General features: G+C 34.2%; 1 protein-coding gene across 3 annotated transcripts in view; it reads left to right on the top strand.

Annotated features, from left to right (window-relative positions):
• rnf213a (ring finger protein 213a) overlaps nucleotides 1–15,429 on the top strand; it is a 152,832-nt gene that overhangs the window by 1,150 nt on the left and 136,253 nt on the right. For 2 of the 3 annotated variants that reach the window (XM_049468109.1, XM_049468107.1), the window contains exons 2-10: nucleotides 2,414–2,472; nucleotides 3,067–3,170; nucleotides 4,528–4,688; nucleotides 5,686–6,447; nucleotides 7,201–7,358; nucleotides 8,199–8,369; nucleotides 9,625–9,824; nucleotides 11,756–12,045; nucleotides 13,311–13,570. In XM_049468109.1, coding sequence (XP_049324066.1) covers nucleotides 2,414–2,472; nucleotides 3,067–3,170; nucleotides 4,528–4,688; nucleotides 5,686–6,447; nucleotides 7,201–7,358; nucleotides 8,199–8,369; nucleotides 9,625–9,824; nucleotides 11,756–12,045; nucleotides 13,311–13,570 — 2,165 coding nt within the window. The remainder of the gene's footprint in view (nucleotides 1–2,413; nucleotides 2,473–3,066; nucleotides 3,171–4,527; nucleotides 4,689–5,685; nucleotides 6,448–7,200; nucleotides 7,359–8,198; nucleotides 8,370–9,624; nucleotides 9,825–11,755; nucleotides 12,046–13,310; nucleotides 13,571–15,429) is intronic. The other variant, XM_049468110.1, reaches the window with a different exon arrangement.

Here is a 15,429-nt window from a genome sequence, read left to right as displayed (position 1 = left end):
TTAGCTAGCATGCTAAATAAGATATTATGCTCTTTTTGGGCTGTCAGTGTAGTTTACTGCATCCATAACAAGTTATTTAGTTATCTTACTGGCTAGGTAAGCTATATAGTTGGTTAGGAACGTGTTTTGTGTGTTTGGACTAAGCTAAGCAAGGTAGCTAATGTTAAGTTAACTAACTTACGTATTAAGATTGGGAAGTAACGTAGCTAGGTTAGCTGGATTTGACAGGTAGCTAGCTAACACAAACATAAACAAAAGCAGCAGCAGAAGCTTAAAAGATCATAATTAGACCCATTTAGACAAAGTTTTAGTTAAGTTAGCTAGTTAAGTTTTAAAAACAACCGGTATATATAGCTATATAAACTATAGCTTAAATAATATTAGTTTAATATGTTAACTAGCTAAAAAGTAACTTAATAATATAATATAATATAATATAATATAATATAATATAATCCCTAGTATGTATTAACTATAGCTTAAATGATGTTAGTATAATATGTTAACTAGCTAAAAAAAGTAATGTAACCCTATAATATAATATAATTTAATATAATATAATATAATATAAGACAATGTAATATATATATACAGTAGTATATATAAGATATAACTTAAATACTATTAGTTTTATATGTTAACTAGCTAAAACAGTAATGTAACCCAAATAATAATATAATATAATATAATATAATATACAATAATATTATACAACACTAGTATATAGGGATTTTTTTTTTAATGATTTTTTTATATTGTAAGTTTAATATTGAAGACTATAGTAAAGCTATACAGGAACAAATGCTGAATTTCTCTGTTAACAAAAGGTTTTAAACAAACTAGAATATTTGTTTTTACTTTAGATTCTTTAATTAATCACATTAATATTTTAGGACAGATCTACACACTCTTGATATTTTTTTTTGCTATCACTGGGTTGGGTGATTGGTTCTCTTAAGTTTCGTTTCTGAAGGGTCTTGGTTTTTTATACTCAGTAAAACGTGTCCTTCAAGAACTGGAGTTGGACTGGAGTTATCTAAAGCAGATTGTAAATGACGTCAGTGCAGCTACTGGAGTATTGAGGGATAGGTCCAAGGTGCCATAAATATAGTTTAGTGTTTATTTTAAGAGCAGTTAGCAGCCATGCTCTGTAAACCAGTGTTAATTTTGATTTAGTTTTAGCCTTTGTTTTCTGACTAAAATCTATGTGATTTAATCACATTTTAGACGGAAACTATTTTTGGTCTAGTTTTAGTCAAATAAGTTTCTAAAACATTTTGTTTAATTAATGTCATGTTATTTTAATGGTGTTACTATTTTAGGTGTGTGCTATTATTTTTACATTATTGCTAATTTCAATTAAAACAGTTGTTTTAAGTTTTGTTTAAGCCAAAACAGATTTATGCTAAAATATTGAAACATTGTTTGTCTTGAGTGGTAGTGGGCAAAAAGTATACTTAAATTATGCTGAAATAGTTCTGTTCCTAAATAATGTTATTTTGGAATCACCTATTTGTACTTAAGGGCTACTTTTTGTAATTAAAATTGATTAATATACATTTGCACTAAATTTAGTTTTATATTTTATTTCTGCCACTAATCAATGAAAATAAGTATATTTGTGTTAGCTGTCCAATTAAATATTAAAAACATATTAAAAGTGTGACTAAAATGTACATTAACATCATGTTAAATTTAAGGAGTGACAAACGTAAACTGGTAAAAATTATAGCAAGACATCCATCCATCCATCCATCCATCCATATATTCATTCATCTATCCACCCAGTCGCCAATCCATCCATCCACCCATCAATTCACTCACATATTTATCCATCCATCCATGCATCCATCCATCCATTCACATATTCATCCATCCACTCATCATTCCACTCATATTTATCCATCCATCCATCCATCCATCCATCCATCCATCCATCCATCAACTCACATATTCATCCATCCACACACAAATTCATCCATCCATCCATCCATCCATCCATCCATACATACATACATATATTCATCTATCCACCCATTAATCCACTCACATATCCATCTATCCACCCATCCATCCACCCATCCATCCACCCATCCACCCATCCATCCATCCATCCATCCATCCACTTACAGTACTGAGACTGCAGTACTGCATTAGTCATATACTCCTCCTTTCACTTCCCCACCCAGACCAGACTGATTTCCAGGAAATTCTCTCAGCACTGGTTTCTTTTAGGCTTCAGTTAGAAGATTAATCAGCAACTTAGGGCCCTATTAAATCCGTTACAGTTTTTATCATTTCTTTTCATCACATTTCGTTCCTATTTTTAGGTTTTTAATAGTGATGTAATCCATGTGAAACGTGTTGTGATAATGTTGTATAGTGAGATGCCCTGTGGTTTTCCCTTTCCTAGAAGTGTTATCCTGTCATTCAAGAACAGAGGATGGAAAGAGACTGCATTAACTGCCAAAAGTAACAATTGGTCTCGTATATAATATGCTATTTTTAGATACTGAGACACTGATTTTTGGGTTTTCATTGGCTGTAAGCCATAATCAACAACAATAAAATAAATAACTTGCGCTTAAAATAGATCTATCTGTGTTTAATACATCTATATAATATATGAAATTCACATTTTGAACTGAATTACTGAAATAAAGTAACTTTTGCTGATACTTTAATTTTTTGAGATGCACCTGTATGAGTTCTTAAACTGAGTTTTTTGTAATTTCTCAGTGCATGTATACAGTGGCTTTCAAACTGTTCATACCAAAATCACAATTATGTGGCATAAAGTTATCCAAAAGCAGTGTGTAAGACTGGCGGAGGAGAACATGATGCCAATATGCCTGAAAACTGTGATTAAAAAGCAGGGTTATTCCACCAAATATTAATTATTTCTGAACTCTTAAAACTTTATGAATATGAACTTGTTGTTTTCTTTGCATTATTTGAGGTCTGAAAGCTCTGCATCTTTTTTGTTATTTCAGCCATTTCTCATTTTCTGGATGGAAAGAGGCTATATTATCTGTGTTCTTCATGATTTGGTGTTTTGTTTTTCAGGATGCAGTGCCCGAAGTGTGGTCACGTTGCTGTGGAGGAGACGGCGAAGTTCTGCAGTCAGTGTGGGGCGTTCCTGATAACGCAGCCTCCTGAGAAAACTCAAGGTTAGCTAAACGGTTGTGAGATAATTCCTGTGTTTGTCTTTTACTGTTATGATATTGCCATGAAAGGTTACATTCTTATAAGTCTCCTTTTTTAAAATCCACTTGTTCTTGTTCTTTGTGAAATACAATAGGTCTCTAGGTCAGATAGTTAGCGTTAGCTATCTTGTGTAAGTAACTGCAGGTTTAAATTGGATCTCCGGTGGATTCTGTGTTTTGTGGAGACCGTAAATATACACTAGGTAAGCACAGTTTGACAAGGTAGCACAATTCGACAGAACACCGCTCAAATCACGGTAACGATATATATCATGATGTTTGAGTATGTTTTCAGTTATTCTTCGAAAAATATGACAAAATAATATCATTGCTTTTTCCAACTTTATTTCAAAGTGAAATTAAACCAAACTTTCACAAATGAGAATTACTACCTTTTAGTGCAGCAATATATATGTATCAAATGAAAACAGATGAGGTAGATGCAGTGGCACATTTGTCAAAATTATAAAGGTATTTAAATTGAGTTATCAAAATAAACTCAGTTAACATTTTTTAAAGTGTCCGTCAAATAACATAAAGCAGCGTCCTGTTGCAATACCACATTATGAAGCTTTTTTTGTGAAGATTACTTTATTATAACTTATATAAACCGAGTTTATGCAAAGTGACCACGCCAATACATTTCATTGTAGCCTACTTTATATATTTGCATGAATAATTGATTAAATTACTGTAGAAACGATAGAGACGATAGAAGGTAAGTAGCACGATAGACACTTCTATCATCCCCACGATATTTATTGTCATATCGCACAGCACTAATATAGAGTGTATATAGAGTCTGGGGCTTCGACGTAGTGAAAATACCCAAGAGTAAGAGTTTAGTAGTGTGAGTTTAGCTAAAAAAAAAACGTTATCAATGCCGCATTAAGCAAAGTTTAAGGGTTAGCTTTACCTAGCACTGTATACCGTGTGCTATATCTTTATAACTAAGGCTGTGTCTCTGAAAACATTTTGTCTTCTTTGAGTTTTAGAGCTGTAAAATTGACTGTGGGGGTTGAAGGCATGTAGGCGTTCTCTCCTGCAGTGCTGTTAGCCAATCAGAGGCGATATATATAAAGTGATATATATATTTGCATGTATGAATATTCATAAGCAAGAGCCGAAATCCTGTCTTTCTTCAGGGACCTCTAATCCAGTGAACTAAAGCAGGGCTATACAGAAACGCCGGAGCTCACATGGCATTTTCATTCATACAAGAGACCTTTAATAATTCTTATGGTTTGCTTTCTTGATTCTTGATGATAGTGGTGTTTGTTAGTCAGTAATTTGGTTTAGTAATTAGGTTTCGTCTTTTCAGACAGAACTCCAGAAGTGTCTCTCCAGCCTGCAGATATTCCTCTGGATGCTGATGCAGAGATGGAGGAGGTGAAGGAGGAGCTTTTAGCACTGAATAGTTCTGGAACGACCATCTCTCCTAAACGGCCGAGCGACAACAACGGCCCGAACCCTAAGAAAAAGGTGATGAAGTTTGTATTTTAGGATTTCTGACTAGTGCATCCCAAAAAAAAATTGAAAACTCATATATTATATAGATGTACTACACACAAAGGGATCTATTTTAAGCGTTTATTTCTTTTATTGTTGATGATTATGGCTTACAGCCAAAGAAAAAAACTAAAAAATCAGTGCCTCAGAAAACTTGAATATTATATATTAAGACCAACTGATACTTTTGGCAGTGTGCCAAGTCCTGCTGGAAAATAAAATCTGCATCACTGATTGGTGGAAACTTCACAGTTTGGACTGTGTGTCTCTCCACTCTTCCTCCAGACTCCCTTGAGTTCCTTTAAATGAAATGTAAAATTTACTGATGATCAGTGATGGTTTGTTTGGAGAGACATGTCTGTCATCTGCTGGTGTTGATCCACTGTGTTTTATTATCAAGTCTAAAGTCAGTGCAGTTTTGTTTTCCCACAAAATCTTACAGCACTTCATATCTTACAGCTTCCCTCTGCTGAGAAAAACTTTTATAGAGATGCAGATTTCATTTTCCAGCAGGACTTGGAACACTGCCTGCACTGCCAAAAGTACCAGTTGGTCTTACTGTATATAATATTCTAATTGTAAATTAACCTTTCAATGCTACTTTACTTTTTTGGGATGCACCTGTATTTCTCAGTTTCTTAGAGATTTCTCAGTGCATGTATACAGTGGCTTTCAAACTGTTCATACCAAAATTGCAATTCTGTGGCATGAAGTTATCCAAAAGCAGTGTGTAAGACTGGCGGAGGAGAACATGATGCCAAGATGCATGAAAACTGTAATTAAAAACCAGGATTATTCCACCAAATACTGATTTCTGAGATTTTAAAACTTATGAATTTATGAACTTTTTTCTTTGCATTATTTGAGGTTTAAAAGCTCTGCACCTTTTTTTGTTATTTCAGCCATTTCTCATTTTCTGCAAATAAATAAAATTTTATTTAATTTTACCTTTATTTTTCTGATTTTGCAGAGAAAGAAAAAGAAGAAGAACAAGAAGAAAGCGTCAGATAAAGAGGAGCCTCTATCTCTAACGTCTAATCTCTCAGACATCTCCCTGTCTGATAAAGCCATGGAGATCAGACAGGGTGAGGTCATGACCTCGGACAGCGAAGAATCTACCTGTGCAGTGGATGAGATTCCCGACTCGCTCTCAGACACACCTGTCCATCCCGAGAACAAGTCCAGTGTATCAGATGGGGCTTCAGAACAAATGTTGGACGACTGCAGTGAAAGACGTGGAGCTGAAGATGAGCCTGGAGAAGATACTGAGAAGGTCAGCAAGAGTTCAGGAGACGAAAAAAGAGAAAAGAAAGAAAAGACAGACCCGGTTCTGCAGGAATCCACTGAAAAAGGTCCGAAAAAGGGCTCGGCTTCTTCAGAACAAAGGAAGACGACCCATCAGGACCCTGTAGCACCGCAGGAACAGAACCTGCACTCTGATGCTGATCTGCCCAGTGCAGCCCCACCCAGCTCAGGTCCATCATCCTCAGAACCGGATCTGATCAGTGACCAAAAGAAGCCTAAAACTGGGTCTAAAAACCAAAAGAACCAGAAAGAGACGTCTAACAGAGCAAACGCCACGCTGGACCAGAACGCCAATGTGGAGCAGAGCCCCAATGTTAGATCCAGTCCACACAAGCAGAACCAGAAAACTAACCAGAACCAGAACCAAGAAAGCAAGACCACTGCTGGGAATAGTGGAAAAGTGTTTGGGCCACCGAGCAAACCTGAGGTAAAATTGAAGAAAAATAAAGAGAGCACTTCAGTTTCTGAGTCAGTTTCTCTTATTTTGTTATTTATAGGTTTATGTTTGAGTAAAATCAACATTGTTGTTTTATTCTATAAACTACAGACAACATTTCTCCCAAATTCCAAGTAAAAATATTGTAATTTAGAGCATTTATTTACAGAAAATGAGAAATGAGCTTTCAGGCATCTTGGCATCATGTTCTCCTCCACCAGTCTTACACACTGCTTTTGGATAACTTTATGCTGCTTTACTCCTGGTGTAAAAATTCAAGCAGTTCAGTTTGGTTTGATGATCAGCTTGTGATCATCCATCTTCCTCTTGATTATATTCCAGTTTTCATTTTGGTAAAAGAAAGTCATCATTTGTAAGTTAGCCCCTAGCAGCGCTTCACGTGAAGTTTCGGTTTCACCTAGGTCGGATTTGGGCCACTTTTACCTGCTGTCAAAATGTAGCCTTATAATAGTTTTTTTTTCTTTGCAATTATGTTCACATTAGATGCAACAATCTTATTCGATCTTTCTCGATAAATGTTGTGTATCATAAAAAAAATGTCTTTAAATATGGTGATCATAATATTTTTACCACATCGCCCAGCTCTTATCTGGAACCTTATCCAGTCCTAACATTAGATTGGTACATCCGTAATCCACATTCCATAAGATTTATGAATATGAAACTATATAAGCTGTATGGAGATTGAATGGATGTTGTTTCTGGGGGTTTCTCCATCTTCAGGTAAAGAGTGGAGGCTCCAGTGTGGATCCAGATGTAAAGCAGGGTCAGCAGCAGCCGTCGACTCCTAAGAAAGGTGAAGCTTCAGGTGGCGCCAAAACTGAGCAACCAAACAAAAAAGCAGAAACAGAGGCTAAGAAGGATGCTCCACTTCCAAAGAGGTACAGTTACTGCACCCTCATATTTTACAAATATTTTATTGTATATTTAAATCTTACAAAACTGAAGATTTGACACTTTTATACAGTGTAACGTAGTCAGTGTACAGCTACATTATAACAGTGTAAATTTGCTGTGCTCTCAAAAGAACTCACATAACACACAGCCATTTATGTTTAATGACCAATATCTAATGTCTTGTGTGCACATTCATGAAGCGCCTGTAAAACAGAGAGTGTTCTGATTGGCCTGTTCACTGCAAAGAGTTTGTGAGTCAGCCAATCAATTTTTATTGTGGGCGGGCTGTGTTTTTTTTTTTTTTTTCTTTTTTTTTTTCCCTCCTGAATGGGATGCGTTCAGGAGCATCATGGCTCCCATCAAAACGTATTATCACCTCTCACTACTTTAAAGTATATCCATGTCTGGTAAAAGTAAAAAACAATAAAAGTCTTGTCCTCTGTACCAAGTAAAATTCCAAGTAAAATTATTGTAATATAGAGCATTTATTTGCAGAAAATGAGAAATGAGCTTTCATGCATCTTGGCATCATGTTCTCCTCCTCCACCAGTCTTACACACTGCTTTTGGATAACTTTATGCTGCTTTACTCCTGGTGTAAAAATTCAAGCAGTTCAGTTTGGTGGTTTGATGGTTTGTGATCATCCATCTTCCTCTTGATTATATTCCAGAGGTTTTCAATTTGGTGGAATCAAAGAAACTCATAATTTTTAAGTGCTGTATAATAATAAACTTCAGAAATGGAACATACCATCCATCTGCATCCACTATCAGACCTCACAACTTATATTCCTTATAACTTAATTTTCTCTGTATATTTTGCAGGATTCCCACTTCCACTCAGCCCGTTTCCTCCAGTGAGAGACTCAACATCTATTTCCATGCTGTTCTATCAAAAGACTTCAAGTTTGATCCAAGTGAAGATCAGATATTTGTTCGGGCGGGTGATCTGATTGGTGATTGGGATGATAACTTGGTGGAGCTCCATGTGACACGGTGAGATCAATACTTTACTGAACGACTTGTCTGTATATTTACTGCATTATCTGTTACAGGGGCAAGATTATTAGGACCCTGTCAATTTTTTATTATTTTTTTCCTTGCACTTTAAATTGTTTCGTTTTTTTTTTTTAACCAAAATGGATCTGGTGCAACTTCACTGCACACGGTTCCTGGCAACAAATTCAGTGATCAAAAATAGTAAAAACCATCAGCATTTGTTGGCTGGAGAGTTTTGATTTATTGTTTTGAAACACGCTGGTTATTTTTTTGTATATTTAATAAATTGGAAATTCTCCAGCCAACAAGTGCTGCTGGTTTTTACTATTTTTGTTCTCTGATTTTCTTTTGAGTTTATTATTATTTTTTTTTTAAGAAAATAAATTAAATTAAACACAAATTTAAGCAAGTGAAAACTTTGTGTGTATTGTAACAAATTGTAATAAAAACATAAATTAAAGTTGTTCCTTTTACATTTATAGATTGTGATTGGATAAGTGCAAATCTCTTTTTTAACCAAAGATCCTTTTTTAATGTAATGCCTTTAATTGTTTAAAGTGAAATGCCATAAAATTACCATAAAAGTACTGAAAAAGCATCAGTAGTATAGGGAATCAGTGAAGAAAAATATACATTTATCATTTAAATGATTATTATGACTGTAGAAGCAGGTCTTTAGTACTGTTTTTGGGTAGGCAATTTTAAGGTATTGTGTGTTCAACTAAGCTTTATTTTGTATTAATCTTCTGATTTTAACACAAATAAAGATGGATTTTAAGTGGTACTCCAGCCATTACATATAAAACTCTCTATCTCTCTCATTTAAGAATAACTTATTATTATAAATAATCCCTTTTGTGAGTATCAGTTTCACTGCCTCTTATAAATGTCCACATGCTTCCTTATTTTATTTTATTTTATTTATTTATTTTTTTAATGCCTTTATAAGAGGAGTTATAAATTAGCATTTCGCTTAAAACACTACACACAGTGCCTATCAGTTTCCGTGCATTATTGTATATAATATACTATAATATAATATATAATATTATATTATATAAATATAATATAAATATAATATAAATATTATATAATTAAATATAATACATAAATATAATTCAATATAATAAATAAATATTATCTATTAAATATTAATATATAATATAATATATACTGTACAGTGTTGTCTGCATCACATAAAGCCAATAAAATAATGACTGACTGTTTCTATGTTTTATTTTTTATTTCTCAGGGAGTTGGGAGAACACGGGTTTCTGGTTGAAGGAAGATTGTCGACCACGAGAAAAGCAGCTGCAGTGTCGATCCCCTACAAATACGTAGTGCTCAAGAAGAAGAAGGAGAAATATGAGTTTGAATATATTTATAAACTGGACTCAAATCAAACCACTAACAGGTGTCTGTTTGTTAAAACGCATCTGCTTAATGATGAAGGTGAGTCTTCTATAGCCCACAGTTCATAACAAATAATAATAGTGATGTTTCTTTTACTGTAACGCTTTGTTTAATTGTATTTTTTGTATAATAGTTTATGTTCACAGTAGTGTATTTATTTTGTAGTTTACTTCAATCAATCAATCAATCAATCAATTAATCAATCAATCAACGTTTATTTAAACCCAGAGTTCATTAAGGGAGACCCTCATTTACAATGTAGCCAAACAAGTACATAAAGTACATAAATACATAAGGAAGGGGATTTTCAAAGAAAAAATATAAATAAATAAAAAGACCCCGCATTTTAATGAGACATACAAGATGCTTTAAAATACGATATAAAACAAATAAGATACAACTAAGCACATAAAATATAAAAATATATAATAAACAATAACTAAAAAACTATACAAGAAGAATAAAAGTGAAATAAAATATATTAAAGTAGAATAAAATAATAAACTATAAAACAAAACAAACCAACATTTATAAAGTGAATTAAAAAATAATTAAATAACACAAAGTAGAACTAGACAATATATCGGTTATATTTTATAGTATCGTGATACATTTTCACAATATACATATCGAGGAAATAATCAGTACTTAAAGAACAATAACCCAACTGTACATTTCATTACAGAGAGGATAAAAAACCTGTTAAATTGAATAAACAAAATAGAGCAGGAATCTAAATATGGGGCGTTCCTGTCTTGGTTCAAAAAATGAGTTTGACAAATCTGTTTTGAATATCGTTTCACTGTGTCAGAGTTCATTTGCTTAAAAGTTTGTTCATTTGCACCTCCGTTTGTCGCTTGTCACCAAATCGTAGTTACAAATCATGACCTCCCATAGGAAATGCATGATCGTCTTTAGCCTGTCACTGTGAACGCAGGGTTACTGTTTTGTAACAAATTAACTATTTTAGATTTTTTTTGACGTTTTTACAGAATGTGTAAAACTCTTATATTTAGGGCTGGGTATCTTTTTTTTTTGATACCTAAAATAAAGATAGCAGTAATTAATCTCACACGATGGATTTATTTAACAGCGGACATGAGTAATATCATTCTCATACTGTCACAATGAGAGGTTACCATACTTCTGGATCTTGTTGGAACAAACAAACAATGAGCATGATTGTGGTGCTTTATTGGGAACAAAAACAGCAGCAATACTTTTACTGCAATGTTTTTCCCAAAGCATGTTACTGGACACATTTCAGTTTTTAAGAGTTCTTTTTAAGGAATATCAGCATTAAATTGAATTAAACAAGAGAAGGCGAGACAGAACAAATGAGAGAGAGAGATGGTGAGACAGCACGATTGAGAGAGAGAGAGACAGACAGACAGACAGAGAGAGAGACAGACAGAGTGAGAGAGAGAAGGTGAGACAGCACGAATGAGAGAGAGAGAGAGAGACAGACAGACAGAGAGAGACAGAGAGAGAGAAGGCGAGACAGCACGAATGAGAGAGAGAGAATGAGAGACAGACAGAGAGAGAGAAGGCGAGACAGCATAAATGAGAGAGAGAGAGAGAGAGAGAGAGAGAGTGAGCGAGGGAGGGGGGAGTGTTTGAGAAACAGCGAGAGAGAAGGCGAGACTTCTTTCGGTTTCTTCTGAGACATTTCGGTAGGTGCCTATTTGGTATTGATTTTTGATTCCCAGCCCTACTTAAATTCATACTAAAGAAATTGTAAAAAAAAAATATATATATATATATATATATATTTAAATAAATGTAAGTAGCAGTATATTTTTTAAATTATTATTTTTTAAAAACTACAATGTTTTGTGAAATATCGTCAATAATATCATTATTGCAAAAATGCCCCTAAATATTGTGATACTGTTGTAGGGTCATATCGTCCACCCCTCCTGTATAGACTGTGTATCTCAGATCTCTTCTGCTCTCTCTGTTTGCTGCAGGAGAATGGCATCAGTATGATGATATAATCTGCGCCGAGCCGTCTAAAAACGTGCTGAAGAAGCTGAAGGACGCTCTGTGGCCCGATCAGAGGAAGAGCGTAATCGAGGGGCGAGAGATCGCCGGGAGGTTCATGCTGGAGAGGATTTTTGATCTCCTGAGTTCCTGGAGTGAAATAAACCTGAAGAGCTTCATCAGCCAGCTGAGACAGTTCCACCAGATCTACGGGAACCCCTTCGTCTTCGAAGAGAAACAGAAAAAATGGTTCGCTTTGAACTACGACGAAAACGACGTGAGTACTGATATATATTTATTCAATCAATTAACATAGTAAATGAATAGTAAAATGAGGGTTGAGCGATATGGCCCTAAAATAATATCACGATATTTCATTGTATTTTTGCGAATTACGATATTCTTGGCGATATGACAAAAAATGAAGTAAAAAAAAAATATATATATATATATTTCAAGAATACACTACTGCGGCAAAATGAAAATAAAATTGTATTATTGCATATGATATGATATGCCACAACCCTAACTGAGATATTAAAAAATACAATAATTTTATCAGATTTTTAACAGTAAAAGTCAACGATCCAGAATCTTGAGTCATGATACTAATAATAGTAATAATAATAATAATAATAATAATAATAATGCACTCCAAATATCTCCATATATCCAGGATTAAAGTAAAATAAATGATACTGGACAGATATAATCTGTATCTAGTAGATATATAATGAGAAATGAGAACAGTGTAATATTTTTTCTAAATTCTTTTGCATAATATATTTTACCATATTCAAAATAGTTGGTGATATTATTGTGTACGAAACGATATGGCACACCCCTAGTGTATAATAATAAATATAATAAATACTAATAAATACTACTACTACTAATAATACTAATACTAATAATAATAATAATAATAATAATAATAATAAAACAATTGTATACAATTGATAAGTCAGTAAGGTAATTATGTAACATGAGGCCTAAATTAAGTTTTACATTAAGGAACAGGCTAATAAGGTGTGTATCTCAATACAGGGGTTACAATTCAATATATTGCACTCAATTTTATATAAAAGTATGAAAGCGCTCTATCATAGTTTAGTTTGAAAAAACAAAAAAAGATGCAGAGTTTCAGACCTCAAATAATAATGCAAAGAAAACAAGTTCATATTCATAAAGTTTTAAAAGTTCAGAAATCAATATTTGGTGGAATTTGGTGCATCTTGGTATGTTCTCCTCCACCAGTCTTACACACTGCTTTTGGATAACTTTATGCTGCTTTACTCCTGGTGTAAAAATTCAAGCAGTTCAGTTTGGTGGTTTGATGGCTTGTGATCATCCATCTTCCTCTTGATTATATTCCAGAGGTTTTTAATTTGGTAAAATCAAAGAAACTCATCATTATTAAGTGCTCTCTTATTTTTTTCAGAGCTGAATATAAAGTAAAAAGACAGTGTAGTTTTTTTTTTTATCTAAACATAAAGAAAACACTATTATCGCAAAACCTCAATATATGATTTTTTTCTTTAGGTGAGCAACCTCCTGAAGAACTTCATGCTGAAGAAGGTGACTCCGGCTCTGCAGAAGGACGGCAGTGGGAACGGTGATTATATTAAAGATCCTCTGAAGGCTGCGATCATCATGCTGTACGTGTGGAAGCAGCACAATCTGAAACTGGACCGAGCTGAGCTCAACCGGCTCTGCAGCGCCCTCTGCCTGCCTAACCGACCCAAAGAGGAGTTCCTTCCCTACTGGACCGACATCGAGAAATCATTTTCCTGCCTTAAAAAGTGAGTAAAATTACAAATCCAGAGACTCTCGGCTTGTTCTCTGCGTTCTCAAACATGTAACCACACCAGATAAGGGACAAGACAACACCTATACTCACTATTCACTATATATCAGCTTATTTAAACATATTTTAAACACATTCTCAGCATTTAAATCCCACATTTAGTGTCTTCTATTCTCTTTAGAGTCATAGAGAAAAGCAGCGAGCCAGTTCACTACCAAAAGCTGCAGCCAGGGTTGCCAGGTCCACCAAAAAAAATCCTTCCCAAAGTCTGTATAGGACCCCATGTTGGCTTGATGCATTATTTAATGTATGATGAGACATTTAACCCCCAAACATGTAACCACACCAGATAAGAGACAAGACAACACCCATATTCACTCATCACTATACATCAGCTTAATTAAACACATTTTAAACACATTTCCTACAATAAATTCCACATTTAGTGCCTTCTGTTGTCTTTATAGTGATAGAGAACAGCAGAGAGTGAGTTGTGAATGTTGCCAAATCCACCAAAAATAAACCCTCCCCAAAGTCCATCAAGAACCCAATGTCGTCTAAAAAATATTACACATTCTTAGTGTGTAAATCCCACATTTAGTGCCTTCTGTTCTTTTTAGAGTGAAAGAGAAAAGCAGCGAGTGAGTTTACTACGAAAAGCTGCAGACAGGGTTGCCAGATCCACCAAAAAGAAATCCTTCTCAAAGTCTGTTTAGAATCCAACGTCGGCTAAAAAAAACAAAAAAAAAACATTGGTGTGTTATTTAATGTGTGATGAGACACTCTGTCTCTATGTCCCCAAACATGTAACCACACCAGATAAGGGACAAGACAACACCCATATTCACTATTCATCAGCTTATTTAAACACATTTTAAACACATTCTCAGTGTTTAAATCCCACATAATAGTGTCTTCTGTTGTCTTTACAGTGATAGAGAAAAGCAGAAAGCGAGTTTACTACCAAAAGCTGCAGCCAGGTTGCCAGGTCCACTAAAAATAAATCTTTCCCAAAGTCTTTCTAGAATCCAATGACAACAAAAAAAATTGTTGATACAGACTTATTGTTAACGCATCATATAATGTGTGATGAGACACTTGGCTCGCTGTCCATGTCCTGAAACATTAAACCACACCAGATAAGGGACAAGACAACACCCATATTCACTATTCATATTCACTATTTTCTTTATTCATCTTTCTTTATATATCAGCTTATTTAAACTCATTTTAAACACATTCTCTGCATTTAAATCCCACATTTAGTGCCTTCTGTTCTTTTTAGAGTGAAAGAGAAAAGCAGAGAGTGAGTTTACTGCGAAAAACTGCAGCCAGGGTTGCCAAATCCACCAAAAATAATTCCTTCCCAAAGCTTAAACGAGCCCAGTATCTAAGGTTGACAAAAATGTTCACCACACAGTGCATATTAATTTCGAATGCTTTGCAGTTAAGGCCGCAAATAATATAAAAGTAGCCCAAAAAATGGACATTTTCACCCTCAGCTAAAAAGCAAACCCAGTTTGATGAGAAATAATACAAGTAATATTGTCTGTTGATATTTTTGTCTAATTTTATGACATTTTTAAGTAAAATTTCCTGAAATCATGGGTAAATGTCTCCTATAATATACTGTCTCCTGTAATTTTATGTACAACTCTGTATAAAATTAAAGACCAGTAAAAATGATGAGTTTCTTTGATTTTACCAAATTGAAAACCTCTGGAATAAAATAAAGAGGAAGATGGATGATCACAAACCATCAAACCACCAAACTGAACTGCTTGAATTTTTGCACCAGGAGTAAAGCAGCATAAAGTTATTTTGCACGGTAGACGGCTCTTCTAGAAATCACTA

This window comes from Astyanax mexicanus, chromosome 19, assembly GCF_023375975.1.
Source record: "Astyanax mexicanus isolate ESR-SI-001 chromosome 19, AstMex3_surface, whole genome shotgun sequence".
In the NCBI taxonomy this organism is placed as follows: domain Eukaryota; kingdom Metazoa; phylum Chordata; class Actinopteri; order Characiformes; family Acestrorhamphidae; genus Astyanax; species Astyanax mexicanus.
Note: the sequence above shows the minus strand (reverse complement) of the source record. Positions and strands in the feature narration are given on the sequence as shown.